This window comes from Pipistrellus kuhlii, unplaced genomic scaffold, assembly GCF_014108245.1.
Source record: "Pipistrellus kuhlii isolate mPipKuh1 unplaced genomic scaffold, mPipKuh1.p scaffold_m20_p_55, whole genome shotgun sequence".
Lineage (NCBI taxonomy): Eukaryota > Metazoa > Chordata > Mammalia > Chiroptera > Vespertilionidae > Pipistrellus > Pipistrellus kuhlii.
Genome location: NW_023425557.1, coordinates 1,582,398 through 1,603,426, shown reverse-complemented (window position 1 = coordinate 1,603,426; position 21,029 = coordinate 1,582,398). Strand labels below are relative to the sequence as shown.

General features: G+C 49.8%; 1 protein-coding gene across 1 annotated transcript; it reads left to right on the top strand.

The window, feature by feature from the left end:
• Positions 1-5,642: 5,642 nt before the first annotated feature.
• MEIOSIN (meiosis initiator) lies at positions 5,643-20,864 on the top strand (the record flags this gene model as incomplete). The annotated part of the gene is made up of 13 exons (XM_045573692.1): positions 5,643-5,735; positions 11,295-11,406; positions 13,142-13,276; positions 14,142-14,214; positions 14,362-14,369; positions 15,152-15,251; positions 16,057-16,151; positions 17,037-17,192; positions 17,564-17,637; positions 18,666-18,869; positions 18,939-19,171; positions 19,833-19,922; positions 20,493-20,864. Coding segments are annotated over 13 exons (1,542 nt in total), but the record flags the coding sequence as incomplete, so codon positions are not given.
• Between the last annotated feature and the right edge of the window lie 165 nt (positions 20,865-21,029).

The window sequence follows — 21,029 nt, the reverse complement described above, 5'->3', positions numbered from 1 at the left end:
GGTTCATAGGTTCAACCACTGAACCACGTCAGCCGGACAGTTACATATTTTTTAAATCCTCCCCTGAGGATATGTTTATTGATTTTTAAATTTCTTTTAGAGAAAGAGAAACATCTATGTAAGTTCAGTTGCTTCCCATACACGCCCCGATTGGGGATCGAACCCGCAACCTAGGTATGTGCCCTGACTGGCAACACTCCAATTAACTGAGCCACTTGGCCAGGGCTAAAGAGGTTACATTTAAGATCAGCGGTGAATGGGGAAAAAAGAAACCATCTATGCCAAAGTCAGAGCAAAAGAACATTCAAATGGAGGGAATAGCTGAAACCGGTTTGGCTCAGTGGATAGAGTGTCAGCCTGAACTGAAGGGTCCCAGGTTCGATTCCGGTCAAGGGCATGTACCTTGGTTGTGAGCACATCCCCAGTAGGGGGCATGCAAGAGGCAGCTGATCGATGACTATCTCTCATCAATGTTTCTAACTCTCTCCCTTCCTCTCTGTAAAAAAACAATAAAATAGCGGAAACTGGTTTGGCTCAGTGGATAGAGCGTCGGTCTGTGGACTGAAAGGTCCCAGGTTCGATTCCAGTCAAGGGCATGTACATTGGTTGCGAGCACATCCCCGATAGGGGGTGTGCAAGAGGAGCTGGTCGATGTTTCTCTCTCATCGATGTTTCTAGCTCTCTATCTCTCTCCCTTCCTCCTCTCTGTAAAATATCAATAAAAATATATATATTTTTAAAAACCAATAAAATATATATATTTTTTAAAATGGAGGGAATAGTAAGACCCTGAGGCCGAAATAAATTTGGCAGTTTAGAAAAACGGGAAAGGGATTCTTGTGGTTGGTGCTGACCTGTTCCCCACAGACCCAGAGGGCAGAGCTGGTGTAAGTGGGTGAAAAGTAGAGACTATGAAGAAAGAACTTGACTAAAACCATAACCATCAGCAAGGAAAGGGGCAGCCCTGGGGGGGGACTATCTGGCTCCCAGAGGCCCCTGTGAGCAGAGCCCAGGTCACACCGATTCAGGACTACTGCCCAGAAGATGCCAGGGTTTTATGATCCTTAATCACCCTTTTCTTCCTCTAAAAAATGTTTGCAAAGAAGGCTTTCTTGGTGCTTTGCGAAACCCAGAGGAAACACCCAAACCCTTTTGTTCAGACATGGCCAAATGTCTGACACTGGGCCTGGATGTTTTTTCTTCCTTGCTTCCTGTGTTGCTCCTCTCGGCTCCTCTAGAATGGAAGAAAAGCGATATGCAAAAACTAAATATCAGGGCCAGACAGCCTACCCAGTTTTCCTCCAAGGATAGAACCCCAGACCCCCTATGGTGAATACCAGGAGGTAACTAGAGACCAATTGCTGATTTTTTTCTTTCATGCCTTCATTTAGTCGACTGATATGTATATGTATTCATATGGTTTTGAGGAGATGAACTAATGATGTCATCCCCTGTGTAAAGCCCTTTAATGGCTTCCTGTTGGTCTTTGAACAAAAGCAAAACTCTGTGAGCCTACAAGACCCTGCCTCTCTGGCCTCTATCTCCTTCTGCAGTCTTGTCTCACCCTATAGGACTCTTTGCTTTCTATGCTGTAGTCACTATGACTTTATTTCTTTCGGATTCTCCAGGCTTTCTTGAGCCACAGGGCCTTTGCACATGTTCCCTCTATCTGAAATGTTTTCTTTTGCTCTTTATCTATATATTTCCTCTAATCCTTCAGAACAGGTTCTGGCCAGGTTTACTTCTTCAGAGAAAACCTCATTGATTAGGTGAAAGCCGATAGTCAAAGCTATGCCCTGGCTGTTTTGGCTCAGTGGATAGTGTTGGCCCATGGGCTGAAGGGCCACGGGTTCGATTCCCGGTCAAGGATGCATGTCTTGGTTGCAGGCTCTTAATTGTTTCTTTGTTTTTGGAAGAACAAAAGCTAAAATTCATTTGATTCATTCAGGTTCATTAATAGCCCATTTTGCCCTAGCTGGTTTTTCTCAGTGGTAAGAGCTTTGGCCGGTGGACTAAAGGGTCCTGGGTTCAATTCTGGTCGAAGGTGTTTACCTCAGTTGCAGGTTTAATCCTGTCAGGGCTTGTGTGGGAGGCAACAAATCCATGTCTCTCACATCAATGTTTCTCTCTTTCGGTATCCTCTCCTCCCTTCCACTTCTCTAAAAATCAATAATAAAAAAAAAAAATTCTCAGGTGAGGATTAACAAAAACAAAACACAAAACGAATTCAAGCTTCCATAACCTCGCCTTGGTCTCCATCGGATCCACTTCGTGGACATGTGACTCGTGTAGTCACAGGGTCCTGAGCTTAGAAGAGGCTGGTGCTTGGTGTAGTGCTCTGCTCTCACCATCTTAAATTATCAGCTTTTGAACAAGGGCCCCCACATTTTTATTTTATTTTATTTTAAATATATTTTATTGATGGTTTTTTGTTTTGTTTTTTCCAAGAGAAACATCAAAAGTGCTTTATTCAAAGTAATCTCCATCCCTAGCTACACATTTCTCCCATCTTTCAGGTAATTTGTGGATACCATCCCAATAGAACTTTTCTTGTTTTGAGGCAAACCATTTGGACACCTAATTTTCTACTTCTTCATATGTTTTGAAGTGCTGCTCTGAAAGTGCGTGTGCCATTATTGATGTTTTTACAGAGAGGAAGAGAGAGGGATAGAGAGTTAGAAACATCGATGAGAGAGAATCATCGATCAGCTGCCTCCTGCACACCCCCTACTGGGTATGTGCCCACAACCAACATACATGCCCTTGACCGGAATCGAACCCGGGACCCTTCACTCCACAGGCTGATGCTCTATCCACTGAGCCAAACTGGTTTCGGCGGGCCCCACATTTTTATCTGTACTGCTGCTCCCCAAGCAAGTTACGTAGCTGGTTTTGGTCCTACTTGCAATTTTATGTTTGTTTTCGTGACAGTTTGATTAATGACTTTATCCCTGACTATACTGTGGGCCCTAGAAGGGGCTGTGTTTGTTTTTTATATTTTTACTAGAGGCACAAAATTTGTGCGAGAGTGGGCCTTCCTTCCCCTGGCCGCCGGCACCAGCTTTCCTCTGAAAGGTCGCAGCTTCGTCTGAAAGGTCGTCCGGTCTAATTAGCATATTATGCTTTTATTATTATAGATTCCTATCACCTATCACAGTTCCTAGCATATAGTTGGTGCCCAATAAGTAATTGTTGAGTGGATGAGTGAGAAAGATATTTTCAGGAGGTCAGAGTTTGGTTAGGGGGATAGTGTGTCGTTCACACTACTCCATTTCCTCAAGGACAGAGACAGCGATTCTTCTCCGTTTCCACGGTGTCCATCCGGCCCAGGGCCAGGCAGGAAGGCAAGGGAGGATGGGGCAGGTGACCTTTGACCTAGGCTATGAAGAAAGGAGAAAAAAAGATTAATGGAGCTGAAACTGATTTGGCTTAGTGGATAGAGCATTGGCCTGTGGACTGAAGGGTCCCGGGTTTGATTCCGGTCAGGGGCATGTATCTTGGTTGCGGGCACATCCCCAGTAGGGGGTGTGCAGGAGACAGCTGATCGATGATTCTCTCTCATCGATGTTTCTAACTCCCTGTCTCTCTCTCTTCCTCTCTATAAAAAATCAATAAAGTATTTTTTTTTAAAGAAAAAAGAAAAGATTGATGGAGACAGGTGTTTGGGCATGCCTGAAGGAGTAGCAAAAGCAATGGCATATGTGTGTAATTTAGGAGACAGGCTCCAATGTCTTTGTGTCTCCATCTGTTAGGAGAGGGTATGGGGTGTGTATGTGGGCATATTATGAATTATTAATTCAGGGATTAGATCCCAGAAGTTCTTCATCTGCCCAGGAGTCAACTGCTTTCATGCCCTTTTGTTGTTAATCCTCACCAGATAATATTTTTTCCATTGATATTTAGAAAGAGTGGAAAGGAAGGGGAGAGGAAGTGGAAAGGAAGTGGAAAGGAAGGGCATGTTTGCCTCCCAAACATGCCCTGACCAGGAGGCTAGGGCCTGCAACCAAGGTACGTGCCCTTGACTGGAATTGAACCCACAACCCTTTAGTCTGTGGGCTGACACTAGCCACTGAGCCGAACCAGCTAAATACCACGTGCGGCCGCTCACGTACAGTGCGATTGAAACTTTGTGGCCCAGGCGCAGAAGTCGGTGTTTGGCCTGGGCGAGTCTATTTTGAAGAAAGGGCGTTAGAACACTCAAGGGGCCAAAGAGCCGCATGTGGCTCTCGGTTTGCCGATCACTGAACTAGGGCATGCCTTTTTTTAATCATTCATTTAGCAAACATGCACTGAGTTCCTGCAGTGTAGCAGGCCCTGTTCTAGGTACCAGACCCTGTTCTAGATGCAGCTCTCAGCCCAGGTCAGGGGTCAGAGATCATGAACCCTGAGTCTGGGAGACCATAGCTAAGATACCTCACCTTCCTGTGGAGTTAGAGTCAGACAATGGGAGAGAACCAAAGGAAGTAAAAGAATGGCCAGCCAGGCCAGCCCATGAGGGGTATTGTAAGCCACATTGAGAGTTTTTGTGTTAAAATATTTATTAAATTGATTGGGATGGCATTGGTCAACATGAGCATATAGGTTTCAGGCATGGGTTTCTATGTCATAACTTCTGTATATTGCATGGTGTGCCCACCCCCCAAATGTTGAGGGTTTAAACTTGATCCTTAATAATAGGATGGCATTGAGAGATTTGAAGCACCCATTAAACAACTAATATGTCAGGTTCTGTGCTGGGCGATTTCACACGCTCTAATTTATTTAGTCCTGTTGCTAATCTTCTGACCCTGAATGAATATCCTCATAACCGTTGCACAGATGCGAAAACTACGGTCAGATTCGTATTTCAGAAAGATCATTCTGATTCTACTAGACAGTATGGAGTGGAGGAGGACAGGTGGGAAGCTGGGAGACCATTAGTATGTCAGTAAATGGCCTAAGCCAGGAACTGCAGGGATGGAGAGAAGGGATCAGAGGAGGAATGGACAAGATTTGGTGACTGATTGGACAGGGGTTTAGGGATGCTGTCCAGATGATGCCCAGCACTCTGTCTCAGGTGCCTGGGGTGGAGGACATCCCTGAGATGAGGAACAATGAGACAGGAGGTTTTGGATTCAGATACCAAATTCCATTTTGGATGTCCTAATCAAAACCTGTTTTTGGCCCTAATCGGTTTGGCTCAGTGGATAGAGCTTCAGCCTGCGGACTCAAGGGTCCCAGGTTCGATTCCATTCAAGGGCATGTACCTTGGTTGTGGGCACATACCAAGTAGGGAGTGTGCAGGAGGCAGCTGATTGATGTTTCTCTCTCATCGCTGTTTTTAACTCTCTATCCCTCTTCCTTCCTCTCTGTAAAAAATCAATAAAATAGCCGAAACTGGTTTGGCTCAGTGGATAGAGCGTCGGCCTGTGGACTGAAGGGTCCTGGGTTCGATTCTGGTCAAGGGCATATACATTGGTTGCAGACACATCCCCAGTGGGAGGTGTGCAGGAGGCAGCTGATTGATGTTTCTAACTCTCTATCCCTCTCCCTTCTTCTCTGTAAAAAAATCAATAAAATATATTAAAAACAAGATTATTAATGTTGAAAAAAATCAATAAAATATATTTTTAAAAAACAAAACAAAAAAACTGTTTTTGTCCCAAAACAGGAAGCAAAGAAAAAACCACACCAGCAAGCTCCATGAATTGGCATTGCTGCTACCGCTGGCCCCAAAGACCAAGAAGCTTACTAAGGTACGTGGACCGGAGTGGAGGTGGATTTGGAAGGTAGATTTTAAAATGTCGGTAAGCTGGTTAACTTCCCTTGTCCTGAGAAACCTACTAGTAGACAGACTCTTTCAGTGACAGCACTGAGATGGGACTGGGAATTCCTGGGAGTCTGAGCACATGACTGCAAGATTCTTTCTCACAAAGGAGGCAGGAGGAGCTGGGAGGGGAAAATAGGCAAGGAGCCAGGTAGAGGTCATTGCTTTGGGTTTGAGCCCTCAGCCCCATAACTGCAGAACCCTGGGCAGGTCACGCAGGTTATCAGCCTGTCACGCTTTGTGTTTCTCAGCTGTAAAGTGAATAAAGATAACTCCTTCTACCCAGAGATATTGTGAAGCCAAAATGACGTAATAACCATGACAGGCCCTGAATAAGTGTCAGTTCCCTCCCTGTTCTGTGACCTGTGGGTATCATCTCCACCCGATAGAAACAGACAAAGCTTCTCTGCGTGTCCCCATTGGCTATTCAATTAATGTAGATGGTGCTGAGCTAACACCCCACTCCCAGGGGGAACAACTTATTGGGAGACTCGGAGATCCTGAAGGCTTGGTGTGATGTTTTCTTGCTATAGTTTATCTCGGTCAGTCATTTATCTATTCATTCAGCAGCCATTTTATGGAAAGATTATTGGGTGTCAGAGCTTTTTTTTCCCCCCAGTTTTTATTTTATTTTATTTTTTTTATTGATTATGGTCTCACATAATTGTCCTTATTCCCCCATTCCCATCCCAAACCCCTCCCTAGATATGTCCCCCTCAACCCCTGTTGTCCATGGCCACTGGCTAGGCCCATATGTATGCACTTAAGTCCTTGGTTGATCTCTTCCCCTTACCCCCCTCCTCCCTTACTTTCCCTCTGAGGTTTGAGAGTCTGATCGCTGGTTCTCTTTCTCTGGGTCTGTTTATGCTGTTCATTATTTCCTCTAGATGTGTGAGATCATGTGATCCAAGAAATTGGGTGTCAGAGCTTTTATGATTATGACAAGGAGAGGGAAAGAAATTTGAGACCCAGTCCTCATCCTCTGAGAACTCAGAATTTGGCAGGAAGATAAAGCTTTGAACACAGGAGTAGCTGGTCCCAGCTAGAGCATGCTACTTGCCTCCAGAGAGGGTCAGAGGAGCAGGTGTTTTGGAAAGATTTGCCAAATCCCACCCCTAAGCTTCTCCCTGTCTGCCACATTCCATCAATCCCTAGTCATGTTGCTTCTCCCCCTAAATATCTCTCAGTTGTGGGTGCTTATTTTATTTTATTTTATTTTATTATTATTTTTGTTGTTAATCCTTACCCGAGGATATTTTCCCATTGATCTCTTAGAAAGAGTGGAAAAGAGAGGGAAAGACAGATAAATATCGATGTGAGAGAAACACATACATTGGTTACCCCCTCCATGTGCCCTGACCAGGGAGGATCCTGCAACCCAGGTACATGCCCTTGACCGGAATCAAACCCAGGACCCTTTGGTCCACAGGCTGACACTCTGTCCACTGAACCAAGATGGCTAGGGCCTTATATTAGTTTCTTGTTGCTACTGTAACCAATTACCACAAATTTACTGGTTTAAACCAACACAAGTTTATTCTCCTACAGTTGTGGAGGTCAGAAATCCAAAATTAGTCTCACTGGTCTAAAGGCAGGGTGTCAGCAGACTTGGTTCTTGGAGGCTCCAAGGGAGAACGTGTTTTCTTTCCTTTGCCAACTTCTAGAGGTCACCTATGTCCCTTGGCTCACAGCCCCTCCAGAGCCAGAAGAGTCGTATTTTCAAATCTCCTCTTCTCTCTCTCTGCTTCCGTTGTCATTTCACCTTCTCTGCCTTTGACCTTCCTGCCTCTAGCTTTTAAGAAACCCTTGTGATTATCTCCTGGGCCCACTGAGATAATCCAGAATAACCTCTCCACCTGACGGTCCTAATTCAGTCACATCCAGCACATCTGCCAAGTCCCCTTTGTCATAGAAGGCAACACAATCACGGGTTCTGGGGACGAGGACATGGATGATTTGGGGAGAGGCATTACACAGAACACTATGGTGCTCAAAAATACTGGAGGGGTTTTGTCCTCTGTCAGTCATTGGAGTATTTGCTACACAGAGGCTGTCCTAAGGTCTTGGCAGGAAGGGCAGAGATGTCTGGGACACGGTCCCTGCTCTGGAGGAATGACCTTGTCGTCAGGGGACAGGCCTAATTTTATCACTGACCAGATGGCCACATCTCCTCATGGAATTCTCCCCAGGCCTCAGCCTACTTTCTACTACTTTAATAAGCCCCATCTTCCCCATCTTCATCCTTCCTTAAGTTCAGTCCTGGGACCCTGCTCCACATACAACCTGAGTTCCTGTCAGTCCCCAAACTTCACACTTGAGCAGTCTGCTTAAAGTACATCACAGTTCCTCAGGGCTATGTGACCTGCTCAGTCTGCTGCTTGGGGAACTAATGTGGGCCATCATGTGTGGCCTCTCCTGCGTCTGAGACAGACTGTAGGTTAGATCTGTGACACCCTAACGCACCATTCTGGCTGGTTAAGAGCCCCCTGCCCTGTATGATGCTGTAGCTTCTTCCTCTGGCCACCAAAGCCTTCAGCATATTACTGCTTGTTTTCGTATCTCCTATCCCCTTTACGTGAAGAGTTCTCGGATGGCAAGGACCATAATAGATAAATCTCTATCCCCATTACCCCACAGGGCCTAGCATAGAGCAGATAATAACCATTGAACAATTGATCCCAATGGACTGAGAGTTCTAGGTGTCAGACCCTGAATGCCAAATGTTTTATGTACATTTTCTTACTTAATCCTCCCCACAAGGCTTTTTTGAGATGCATATGTTTATGCTCATTTTTTGGTTTGAGGAAACTGAAGCACAGAGTGGTCATATTGTGCAGAGGAGAGAGGCAGTGAGAGAGAGGCAGATGTGTCTCTTTCCAAAGGTCCACATCCTCAACCATTCTGTCAATCAGTGCTCAATAGATGTTCATTGAATGAATGAATGAATGAATGAATGAATGAATGAATTTCATCTGTTGAGGAAGTTGCATCTTATCCTCCGAAGATCTCTGGTATTTGAACCTTTGGTGCAGTTCCCAAAAGAAATTTTAATTGCTGAGCCTCTGTCCTGAAATCAGAGATGAGGCCCAATACCTTCCTGCATAAAACCTTTATACTAGTAATAATAAGTAACATTTTATATTACTTTACGGTTTACAAAGACTTCAGCTTAATGAGTGCCCAACTTGTGCCAATCCTGGTGTTGGAGATACTAAGATAAAAACTTAGTATCTGCTCTGGAAAAAAACCCTGGTCTAGTTATAAAAAGTTAGAAAAGGTTCTCATTTAATCCCCTGAGAACTTACTGAAAGTACTCTCCTTGTCATCAACTAAACATTTATTAGGCAACTAACATATCAGGCTCTGTGTTGGCAATTTCACACACACTAATTTATTTACTCCTAATGATAATCCCCTGAGCCTGAGAGAGCATCTCATCCCCATTGCACAGATCAGTAAACTGAGGCTCAAAGAAGTAAAACAACTGCTCCCAGTAAACAGCCAGGAAGTGGCAGATTGGAACCAGGCCCTTCCAAAGTAATAGTCCCTTGCTTATGTCACATGTATTCCTTAGTTAGATCATAGCTTCCTTTCGTGAATCAGGTTAAATAATTTCAGTGTCTGCTGTATCATGTTTTATGGAACGGTTTCACATAAGTCCCCTCTAGAGACCATGTTTGGGTTTGGAAGATTACTACTAATGGCTTTATTGTTATTCTTAGGGGTCCAGTACGATCCAAAAAATACTTATTGCCAAAACCGGTTTGGCTCAGTGGTAGAGCGTCGGTCTGTGGACTGAAGGGTCCCGAGTTCTATTCCGGTCAAGGGCATGTACATTGGTTGCGGGCACATCCCTGGTAGGGGGTGTGCAAGAGGCAGCTGGTCGATGTTTCTCTCTCATTGATGTTTCTAGCTCTCTATCCCTCTCTCCTCCTCTCTGTAAAAAATCAATAAAATATATTTTTAAAAAATACTTATTAATATTCTTCCCTCATGTCTTGATGAGGCTAACTTCTTCATTCTTCAGGTCTCAATTTAAATGCTGCTGCTTCCAAGGGGACTTTCTGGACATCTAAGTTTAATTGCAGAATCCCTTGCTATACTCTTTTATTCATAACTAGAGGCCCAGTGCACGAATTCATGCATAGGTGGGGTCCCTCGGCCTGGCCCAGTCCTGATCAGAGCTGGCTGGCCTGGAGGAGGGACTGAGGGAAGTTGGCCTGCTGCAGGAGGTTGTCATTGGGCACCTGCCTCCTGGTGGTTATTGCACATCACAGCAACCGGTCAACCTGTTGTTCGGTCAACTGGCTGTAATAGTTGCTTAGGCTTTTATATATATAGATACTTAATGATAATTTTGTATGATTTATGAGTTTATTAATAACTACTGTCCTCACTATAGGGTAAGTTCCATGAAGGAAAACAAAAATATGTCTAGGTCCTCCTTACATGCTTGGCCCTTAGTGGGAAGTAGTCTTTTTTTGTTTATTTTGTTAATCCTCACCAGAAGAGATTTTTCCACTGATTTTTAGGGAGAGTGGAAGAGAGAGGGAAAGATAGAGAGAAACATTGATGTGAGAGAAATACATCAATTGGTAGCCTCCTGCAGGTGCCCTAGCCAGGGTAGGACCATACAACCAAGGTAAGTGCCCTTGACCAGAATTGAACCCGGTACCATTTGGTCTGCAGGCTGATGCTCTACCACTGAGCCAAACTGGCTAGGGCAGGAGTAGCTTCAATGCCAATACCAATACTAATACCGATGCCCATACAAATCAATGTTTTGTGGCCGGACGGGTGATGCCTGGTGGGCAGGAGCCTTCGCACTTGGTGCTGTGGGGGAGATTCACTGCTTCAGCAGTCATTGGCTGAGCCACCTCTCGGTTCTGTGTGCCTGAGATATAGAAATCAACTAGTTACAGTCTCTACCCTCAGCTAATCCAAGGTCAGTGGAAGAGAATGATGTGTAAACAGATAATTATAAGACAGTGTGGCAAGTGCCTTGGTGGAATCAGGCCCAGGGTGTTATAAGAGTGCCTAGGAGGGACCTCTGACCCAGCGTGGGCGAGAGGGGTGGGGAAGGAGGGAAAGCTTCTGGAAGCTCAAAGGAGGAGATGCCGGGGAGGGAGTATGTGGGAAGAAGAGGAAGGCTTTGCAGAAAGACAAAGCAGCGTGTGCAAAGGGCCGGGGTGGGAAGCTGAACAGTGTGTGCAAAACTGGACCTGGGTTTAGATCCCAGCCTGGCCATGTCCTCTCTGTAACCTTCGTAAATGCTGTGACACTCTGAGCCTCAGTTTCCTTACTTGTATCGCTACCTTGCTGAGCCACAATGAGAACTAAAGAGCAAAATAGGAACGTGTCTGTGAATGGAGGAATTGTTGGGGTGGGGATTGGGGTCCTGGAGCCTTTCTGCCGCTGGTCTCTGGCAGCTTCTCGTTGTCTCGGGCCCCCTCTCTTGTGCGTAACCCCGTCTTTCTTTGATGGGCAGAAGGAGATTCTGCAGTACATCCTGCACTACATTCAGTACCTCCAGAGGCACATCGATGTGGCCAAGGCTTTGCTCAAATTCCACGCCATCAATGGGGAAGGTGGAGCTGGGGGTAAGTCTGTTTCCCAGGGCCTGCTACGTAAGCATTGTCCTGCTGTCAGGGACCCTGAGTGCCTTCAGCCATCCCAGGCCCTCCAGGATCACACAGCCTCGCACAGGGGCACAGTCAGAGGAGGGTGCCTGGGAAGACTGAGGGGGGAGGGGTCTTGGCGCTGGGCCTTTGAGGACAGTAGAAGGGGGAGCCCTGCCAAGTTGAAGAAACAATCTGAGCAAGAGCGTGCAGGCATGAGAAGACATGTGTGGAATGTTCGGGGACCGCCAAGCAGATGGGTGTGGTTGAGGGGCCATGTAACATTGGAAGGACAAGTGCAGGCTCTTGAGCCAGATCCTGACTTAGATACACGTTTCCATAGCCTCTCTGTGCTTCTGTTTCCTCCTCTGCAAAACGGGACTAAGTCTAGTACTTCCCTCCTGTGTTTGTCGTGAAGACTAAATGAGTTAATACAAGAAGAGAGCATTGTTGCCCAAAGCCTAGAACACGCCAGTCATCCAGTACTGGATGTGCTGGGTGCTGGCATTGCTGGTGTAGAACATACACAGGCAAGAAGGGTAGGAAAGAGGAAGAAACAAGAGCCAGAAGGGCTTCGAGCACCTGCCTGAGGCGGGAGATGAGGATGGACTTACTGATGGACTTTCAGCCAGGGCAGCCAGGATCAGGTTTTTGCAGGGTTGGTTTTTTTGTTTTTGTTTTGTTTTGTTTTATTTTGTTTTTTTAATGTTCTCTGTGAAGATCTTTGACATATTTTATTTTATTTTTTAATATATTTTATTTATTTTTTACAGAGAGGAAAGGAGAGAGATAGAGAGTCAGAAACATCCATGAGAGAGAAACATCCATCAGCTGCCTCCTGCACACCCCCTCCTGGGGATGTGCCCGCAACCAAGGTACATGCCCTTGACCGGAATCGAACCTGGGACCTTTCAGCCCGGAGGCTGACGCTCTATCCAATGAGCCATCTTTGACATATTTTAAGTATATTTTTTATTGATTCAGAGAGGAAGGGAGAGGAAGAAAGATAGAAACATCAATGATGAGAGAGAATAATTGATCAGCTGCCTCCTCCATGCCCCCTACTGAGGACCGAGCCAAAAACCTGGACATGTACCCTGGCCAGGAATCGAACCAGTGACCTCTTGGTTCCTGGGTTGATGCTCAACCACTGAGCCACACTCGGCTGGGCTGCAGGGTTTTTGTTGTTGTTTTTGTTTTGTTTTTCAGAAAGAGGTCCCCAACATTTAGTGTGGAGGATTGGTTATTAGGTGAGAAACTAGAGTCAGGGAGATATCAGTGAACATACGTTCAGGAATGGTCCAGTCAGGAGACAATGCAGCTCCATCTGGCATGACAGCTGAGTGTAGACAGAAGAGGGAACATCTGGGAGATGTTAACGGGGAAGAACTGAGAGGCTGAGGGAGACCTAGTGACCAGGATGGGTGGTGGAACCCTCGCTGTCTTGAGGAAGGTGGGAGGAGGAATTGGTTTGGGGTGGGGGAAATGGGGGCCAGTTTGGGAAGCACTGAGTCTGTCTTCCCTCTGCCAAGGCCCAGAATGGCCTGGGGAAGCCCCAGTGTTCGCCCTGCACCTTTGTCTGACTGCAGCCTCAGCCAAGTCTGATCTCCTCCCGTGGACTGGGGCGGACCACCCGTGCCCTGCCTTCACTGGGAGGCATTGTCTGGAAGGGAGGATTTGGGAGGACACGACCTCTCTCCTTCTTTGTCCTGTGCAGGGCTGGGCCGGAACGCCACTGTGGGCTCAGCAAGGCAGAGACACGTCACCCCATCCGGCTGCCCACACTCTTGTCAGTCGGGCTTTGGGGGAACCTGTCGGAAACCTAGGAAGAAGAAGCTGACCCGAGCATCAGGTACAAGCTGTCAGTGGAGGCAGACAGGAAGTTGGGTTCAGATGGAAGTGGGGCTCCTTCTCTGGGGTCGTCATACCCCTCGGAGGCCCAGTCAGCAATCCTGAGCCCCTAACGAGGCTTCAGAGTCAGACACGCCTGGGTTCAATTTCTGGCTCCACTTCTTACTAGCTCTGAGGCGGGGGTGCACTGTCCTCTGAGCCTCATCCTCCTCATCTGGAAATTGCAGTGCCTGCCACAGGGAGGTCATGAGGATTAGGAGCCTGAAAATGTATCACTTAAGCAATGCTTAAGTGGAGAGGCATATGCCAGTTCCCAGTGAAGGGAAGCTACTGTCAGCGTTTATTGTCTTTATGGCCAGTCACCCACCCCCGGCCAGAGAATCAGGGAGCATGCACAGCAGGGAGGAGAGACCTAAGAGTGAAAGACCAGTGTCCTGGGTCCAGCCTCAGCCTTTCGACATGTCCTCTCCCTTTTGCGGGCCTCGGTTTCCATGCCTTTGAAATGGGAGTTGGACCTAGTCAGTGATTTCAGCCCTGGCTGCACATCTGAATCATCCACTTGCCTTAAAAAGTGCCTGTGCCTGTGTCTCACATCAGAAGGTCGGGTTTCCGTGGTCTGAGGTGCAAGCGGGGCTTCCATCTTTTTTCTGATCTGGCAAGATGATTCCAGCCTATTAGCAAGGGAAGAGAATGTCAGACTATGGCCTGTAACTAAGGACCCAGGCTTATCCAGGAGGCCCAGAACCCTTGTTGCTGTCTGGCCCTGGACAAGCCCAAGATGCAGGTGACCCCTCCCCCAGACCAGAGGGGAGGAAACGCGAAGGGGCCGGCACTCCTCCAAGATGCTGCATTGTCTTTGCCTTAAGGTGATAGAAATGGAGGAAGGTCCTGGCTGACATTGCTGGATGTGGCTAAGAACAGCGTTACTGTGACATTCAAGCTGGTCTCACCATTCATTTAGCCAGGCACTTGTACACCCCTTATTAGGCATCCCCAACATCCAGACACAGCCCTGGTTAGATGGGTTGTCAACGCCTCTCACCCCATACAGCTATGGTCTCTTTCCCAGTTTTCTGTTCCCTTCAGGATCTGCTGTGGGTGTGAGGGCGGAACAGAGTCAGTGCCACCCTTGTGTGAGGGCTGCAAGTGGCAGAACTCTAGGGACTCCCTGTCTCTGTACCAGCTTCAAAAGGCGTGATGGCTCACTCAGCAGAGTCAGGCGAGAAAGTGGGCAAGGGAAGACATGGCCTGAGCCAGTCCACCTGTTCATTCAGCCCTTACTCTCTAAGCACCGCCTCAGCCAGGCCATGTGCTGGGTGCTGGGACAGTCCAGTGAAGGAGTCACACACTATCACTGATGGTCCAGAGTGGTCCCAGCCTCCTGGGGTTGTCCAGGGAGTGTGAGGGCCCCAGAGGAGGCGCCTGGCCTACCTGGGGAGGGAGGGCTTCCCAGTTTGGCTAGTTATGTGGCTTTGGGCAAGTTACTTAATAGCTCAATGCCTCAGTTTACTTAACTGTAAAATGGGGGTAATAATGGTACTCTTTCACAAAGGGTCAGTGACTAGTATGTAGAATACTTACAACTGTGCTGGCCATGGTAAGCTCTCTGTATTTGTTGGCTATTATCATCTTCATCGCCATTATTCCACTTAAGGATCTTATCTTCCTTACACCTTCTTTTAAAGGAGTGGAGTTCCAGAAACCCAGTGCTGATTTGGGTGGCCCCTGAGCCTCATGCAGAGGTCCCAAAGCTTGAGGTTTTGCCTAGGGTGGGGGAGGGAGGCTGTGGCAGACCCTGGCACCTCTTCATCCCTGCATCCGTGAGTCTGGACTCCATTCCAGACAGAGGAGTGATCATCCTAAATTGCCTCCTCAGGCAAACACAATGTCCAGGATGATGCGCCTTCCCCTGCCTTCCGGACCCAGCAAGAGGCCGAGAAGACCTGTTTTCTCTACAGAACACAGCCGTATCCCAAGTAAGGAAGAGCCGAGGGCTCTAGGTGGAGGAGACTTTGTTTGGTCCTGAATGGCTGAGGGGCAGTGGGAAATGAGGCTGATTTACACCTGATGGTGGCTGTGCCATGAGCACTGCTGTGGGCCTAGCTTTCCACAGGCATCATAAGCTCGAAGGAGAGATGGGCCCCAGCCTCTCACCGGTATCCCTGTCTCCTGTCTCACCCTTCTAAGCCATCCTTACTAGTCACACAAACTTTGACCATGTCAGTTTGTGGCTTAACGCCCTCCCTCCGAGCCCAAATATCTTCATGGGCATTTGAGAACTTCTCTGGCCTCAGCTCACCTTGCCAGCACCCTCTCCTGCCCCTCATCCATGAAACTTACCTTTAACACCTGCAAATACTCCCCCCTCCCCCTGGGAGCCATGCCCTTGCCCCCTCTGGGCTCTTCGTACTCCCATCCCTCTTCCCAGCAAACCTGGTCCCCTCATCTACTTGGAAAACTCTACCTCCTTCAGGCCAAGCTCAGCGCTACCCTCCCTCCGGCCCTGCCCACCTGCCTGACCTCCCCAACCCCCATCACTGTGTGGTCAGTGCCTCATTACAGCTGTCTCTCCTCACAAACCTTGAAGCTCTATGAGGACAGCGCCTCAAGCTGACTAAACTTGCTGCCCCCAGCTCTCCCCAGCAGCCAGCATGGAGCGATCCCTGTCTTACCTCACAGTGGGCAACACTGAGCTACCCAACGGGGAGACAGCTCACTCAGGGGCACAGCAATTCCCAGCCCAGGGCTCCGGCTCTGCCTCTTGAATTCCACCTCTTGCAGGTACGAGCTGGTGTTCTACGATTCCAGTGAGGAGATGGACAAGGACGCCCCAGACCCTTGGCTTCCTGCCTGGACCCCAGAGGGCAGCCCTGATGGTGACTGGAACTCTGTCTCTCTTCCTTGCAGGCTGGTGTGGGGCCTTCTTGGTACCTGCCTTCTGAGGCTTTCAGTAGAAGGGGGAAAGTGGGAAGGTGACTAGATGTCCGCTAAGCACAGGAATGGCAAGCACACAGTCACTAGCCATTGGTTGCCATGGCAGATATTGTTAATCAAGCATCACTGCTTCTGGTGATCCCAGACACTACCTCAGAGTTCTTCTTCTTTTTTTAAAAAAAATATATATTTTATTGATTTTTCACAGAGAGGAAGGGAGAGAGATAGAGAGCTAGAAACGTCGATGAGAGAGAAACATCGACCAGCTGCCTCTTGCACACCCCCTACTGGGGATGTGCCCACAACTCAGGTACATGCCCTTGACCTGATTCGAATCTGGGACCTTTCAGTCCGCAGACCGATTCTCTACCATTGAGCCAAACCGGTTTCGGCTCAGAGTTCTTCTTAACACAGCTCCAGGTAGTGCAATCATTCTGTCAGATCTGTCACATTACGATACTGACTAGAGGCCCGATACACGAAATTCGTGCAAAAGTGGGCCTTCCTTCCCCCGGCTGCCGGCCCGGCTTCCCGCTGGCACCGGGACCCGGGCTTCCCTCGCAGCCCCAGCTTCATCTGGAAGGTCATCCAGAAGGCCATCCGGTCTAATTAGCATATTATGCTTTTATTATTATAGATTTTATTTTTATTGTTTTGCCCTCCCTGGTAGAATGACAGGCATTGTGCCTTTTTAATTTCCTTCACCAAGCACTCAAAATGAGCAGTTGACAGTCATCTTTCCCCAGTGTCTGGCACCACCTCCTCAAAGCCAGCTGGGGCAGAGGGCAATCTGTGACCACATGCCAAGCTTGATGTTTCCTTTTCAGGAAGCCCACTGGCCTTGGGGCCTCCCCAGATTGACAACTGGAGTGCGACGGGCCAACCGAGCGAGATCCTAGGTCTCAGTCCTTCCCTCTTCAGCTCCCCAGGGAAACTGCTGACAGAACAGTTCTTGGAGGACGGCAGCGACTACCTGACCCAAGGTGAGCATGCAGGGCTGGACCTGACCCTTGGTTCATTCAGAAAACACACGGTGATGCCCACCGAGTAAGTGTGCAGCCTTGTGCTGGGCAGTGCTGGATGCCCAGGGAGGAATGCTGTCCGGTCCTGCCTCGAAGAGCCCCTAGCCTAGTGGAATGTGGGGAGCCCCAGGCCAGCGTGGGGAGCAGGAGGCTCCACAAGCCTGCAGCAGAGACCAACTCCCTCTGCCTAGGGTGGAGGTGGCCCCAGGGAGCGGCCTGGGAGCTAGATTTGAATATGGCGGAGGAGATCCCGAAACCTAGGGAGTGGCACAGAGCCCTGGTGCCATGAGGGAGCCATTTTCATACCAACCTCTGGCTTCCCTCCCGGACAGCTCTCTTTGAAGAAGTTTTCTTAGATCCTGTGTCTTCACCTTCTGCCTGCGGGCTGGACGTCCCACTGGAGAAGGTAGGCATCTCTCCACCCCTCCATCCACAGGAACGGCCGTCCTGCTTTCCATGAGTCACTCACCTGCTCAATTCACTCATCCATCCCTTCAACGTTTCCAGAGACTCATCTGCTCATCCTTTGAATGTTCACTGTTGGCCACCAGGCGCCCACCCCATGCTGGGCACTTGGAATGAACTAGACAAAAGGGATGAGAGCTAAAAGGCTGTCAGGGCCTGGCTGGTGTGGCTCAGTGGTTGAGCATCAGCCCACAAACCAGGAGGTTGAGTTTCAATTCCTGGTCAGGGCACATGCTCAGGTTGTGGGCTGGTCCCCAGTAGGGGGCGTGCAGGAGGCAGCCGATCAATGATTCTCTCTCACAATTGATGTTTCTCTCTATCCCACTCCCTTCCTCTCTCTAAAAATCAATAAAAATACACTTTTTTTTTTTTAAACTGCTAGGTGCCCATAAAAGACCCCACATAATATTACAACTGCCCTATGAAACCAGCGTCTCTGGGGCCCCCATTTTGACAGAAAATAGATGAGCAACCTCAGGAATCCCCAGTTGGAAAGAGCTTCCTCCCAAGCCCCACCCTGACCTCTGTCACCACCGTCTGCTCCTGGGGTTCGCTGTCCATCTGACAAAGGGGCAGCCCTCACCCTGGTCCCCAAAACATTCTTCCTCCAGCGTGTGTGGGCGGGGGGCATGCCTCAATGAGCAGTTGAATGGGAGTAGTAGGGAAATAGATGCCCTTAGCGGAGGCTTCAGTAAGTGCCAGGCACTGTGCTAGGTGCTTCTCAGCCCTGCAAGACATGCAGTGAGACTGGTCTGTAGATGACACTGATGCCCGGGACATCATGGCTACCAGGCGAGGCGGTAACTGATGAGATTAAGAGATATTGCCCCCAAATTAGGCAGAAGAGCTGAGCCCAATAGAGTCCCCCTCTGACCCCTGAGGGAACTTGGGAACATTTGTTTGAATGTCCAGAGGGTGTTTGGATGAGGCGGTCTTGAATCTGATACGTTTCTCACGCTCATTTCCTAGGAAAGCAGTGAGCTGGAGCATGAAGGGACACGGATGTCTGCTCACATCCCCTCCCAGGGCACACCCGCCGAGCTCCCCGAAGACCTTTGTGACTCCCACAGCCTGTGCCTGTCCTCGGCGTCACTGGGCCACCTCTCGCTGAGTGAGGACAGTTCTGAGGGCCTGGTCACCGACATGGACACCGAGCTGGTGTGGAGGCAGCAGGTGAGGGGGACAGCCATTGAGGTGGGTCCCGCTTCTCCTGCCAGCTCTCATCTCTCTGCCCCCACCCAGGACAACCCTGCGGACCCAAAGTCCGCCAGCGACGAGGATGGAGACCGCACATGGACCCCCACCCGGCGGGCGTCCGCCTTGCCCGCTGCCAGGAGGAAGGGCAGGAGGGCCCGGGCAGACGGCCGCCCCGTGAAGCTCAAGAACAAGAAAGCCCCCTGCTCCACGCAGCCAAAGAAGAAGTGTGTCAATGGCTTCATCATGTTCTGTAGGATGAACCGGAAGCAGTACATCCGGTGGGTCCTCTTTGGCTGCCCGCCTCTCAGAGCATGTTGCCCGCTGCTAGCTGACCCATGGGCACTGTCCTCAGCCACACATTCCCCCAGAAAATGGCTTACATAACCCAAAAAAAGACAGGGGTAGATTAGGTGCCGATGTGGGCCCAAGCGCCCACAAGGTGCTGTCTGGAGTCCTTGTCCCTTTCTTGGTGTCACTCTCTCCAGATGGCTTCCGCCTCAGGCAGGGGGGGGCCGGCTGGGCAAGGCCAGTCCTGGAAGGTCCAGGCTCATGATGTCCTAGCCCCATCCTAGCAGCCTTGTGGGAGGAGAGCTCCTCACTCCTAAGATTGCAAGACAAAGTTCTTGGGTCCGACTTGGTAGATCAGGAGCCCAACCCAGAACCCATCATTGCCAGCCTGAAGCCGGGGGGTGGGAGGCCCCCCAGCCACAGGGGAGAAGAGCTGGTGCCTTACCGGAAGATGCAGGGCTGGTATTGGGAGCAGTGGATACAGGGGGCGTCTTTCCAACAACCATTTAGTCAGCGCCCCCTTTTGATGCCTCAGCTCCAGGGTGTGTAATAGGGTCCTTTCAAGGTATCTAACCCAGGAGGGCACGGGTCAGGTCAGAGCTGGGTCTCTGCCCACACAGGCCTCCCCTTACCGCCTCCCTCCTGTCCCAGAGCCTGCCCGGGCACTGCATCCACAACTGCCACCAAACAGCTGGCCCAGCTCTGGCGGGAGATGACGGAGCAGGAGCGGAGACCGTACAGGTGAGCAGCCCAGCGGCCTGCTGGAGCGGAGGGCCTCCCTCCACGCCTCCCCCGGCGTGGCTGTCAGAGCCTTGAGTTTCGTGAGATTGGAAACAGGCTGGGAGCTTCCTGGGGAGAGAGTTTGGATGTTGCAAACTTTTATGAAATATTTGGGGTGACAGGTTGAAAGGTGCTCTACCTTGGAGCTTAGAAGGACAAGTACCTTAATTGGGATTGGCCCCACTGCCCTAAATTTCCTTTGCCCTCTCTGCCGCAGGGCATTTCTCAGAGCAGGAAGCAGGAAACTGGGTCTCCCCTTTCACTTGGCCCCCTCCCTCTTCACCCCCTGCTTCTGGAAACCACCTCCTCTTCACCTGCCTGTTTCCCAGCTGGCCCTCAGTGTGCAGAGACTGACAGGAGTGTGGGGCTTCAGCAAAGTGCCCCTATGGAGTCCCGTTATATAGACCGGGCCAGGGGCTCCCCGCCCTGTGGGGCCAGGGAAAGCCCTGCCTCCCTTCCAGCTCAGGCCCTGGCCGCTGCGGGCCGGAGCACTGTGGTGAGGCACCGCCCGCCCACTGCCTCTCCCCCCAGCATCAAAGCGCGAAGGTTCAGCCGCCAGCACAATCGGATTGTGAAGCAGGAAAGCTCCAGCAGCGAGGATGAGGACTGGGGGGTGCCCAAGCCCTTCTACCAGCTGCTGGCGGACCGGGCCCAGGGTGCCTCACAGCCCGCCGCTCAGCTGCCTTCTCGCCACAGATGAGCCGTAACCACTTCACCTCTCCTCCCCACCTGCTGCTCCGCGACCGCGACCCGTTGGAAACCTTGAGCCAGTGAGGAAGAGGTTGCCCCCTCCTGGGCCTCACCCTGCTGGGCAGGTCTCCTTGGCCAGTTCCCAGGCTGGGAGGGGGCTTATTGACCGCAGGGTTTGTGTGTTTGCCTTTATGTGGGCAGCGGAGCTCTGCCCTTCTCGCAGCTCCTTTCTTCCCCGGGGAAGGAAGCTCTGGATGAAATGAGGGAGAAGCTGAGGAGCTGGGACTCCCCTCTGACCTGCCTTTGTCTACCCCAGAATCAAATGGTTTCAACCCCGTTCATTCTCACCTTATCCTACTCCTCCCTCCCCTGTTCTAT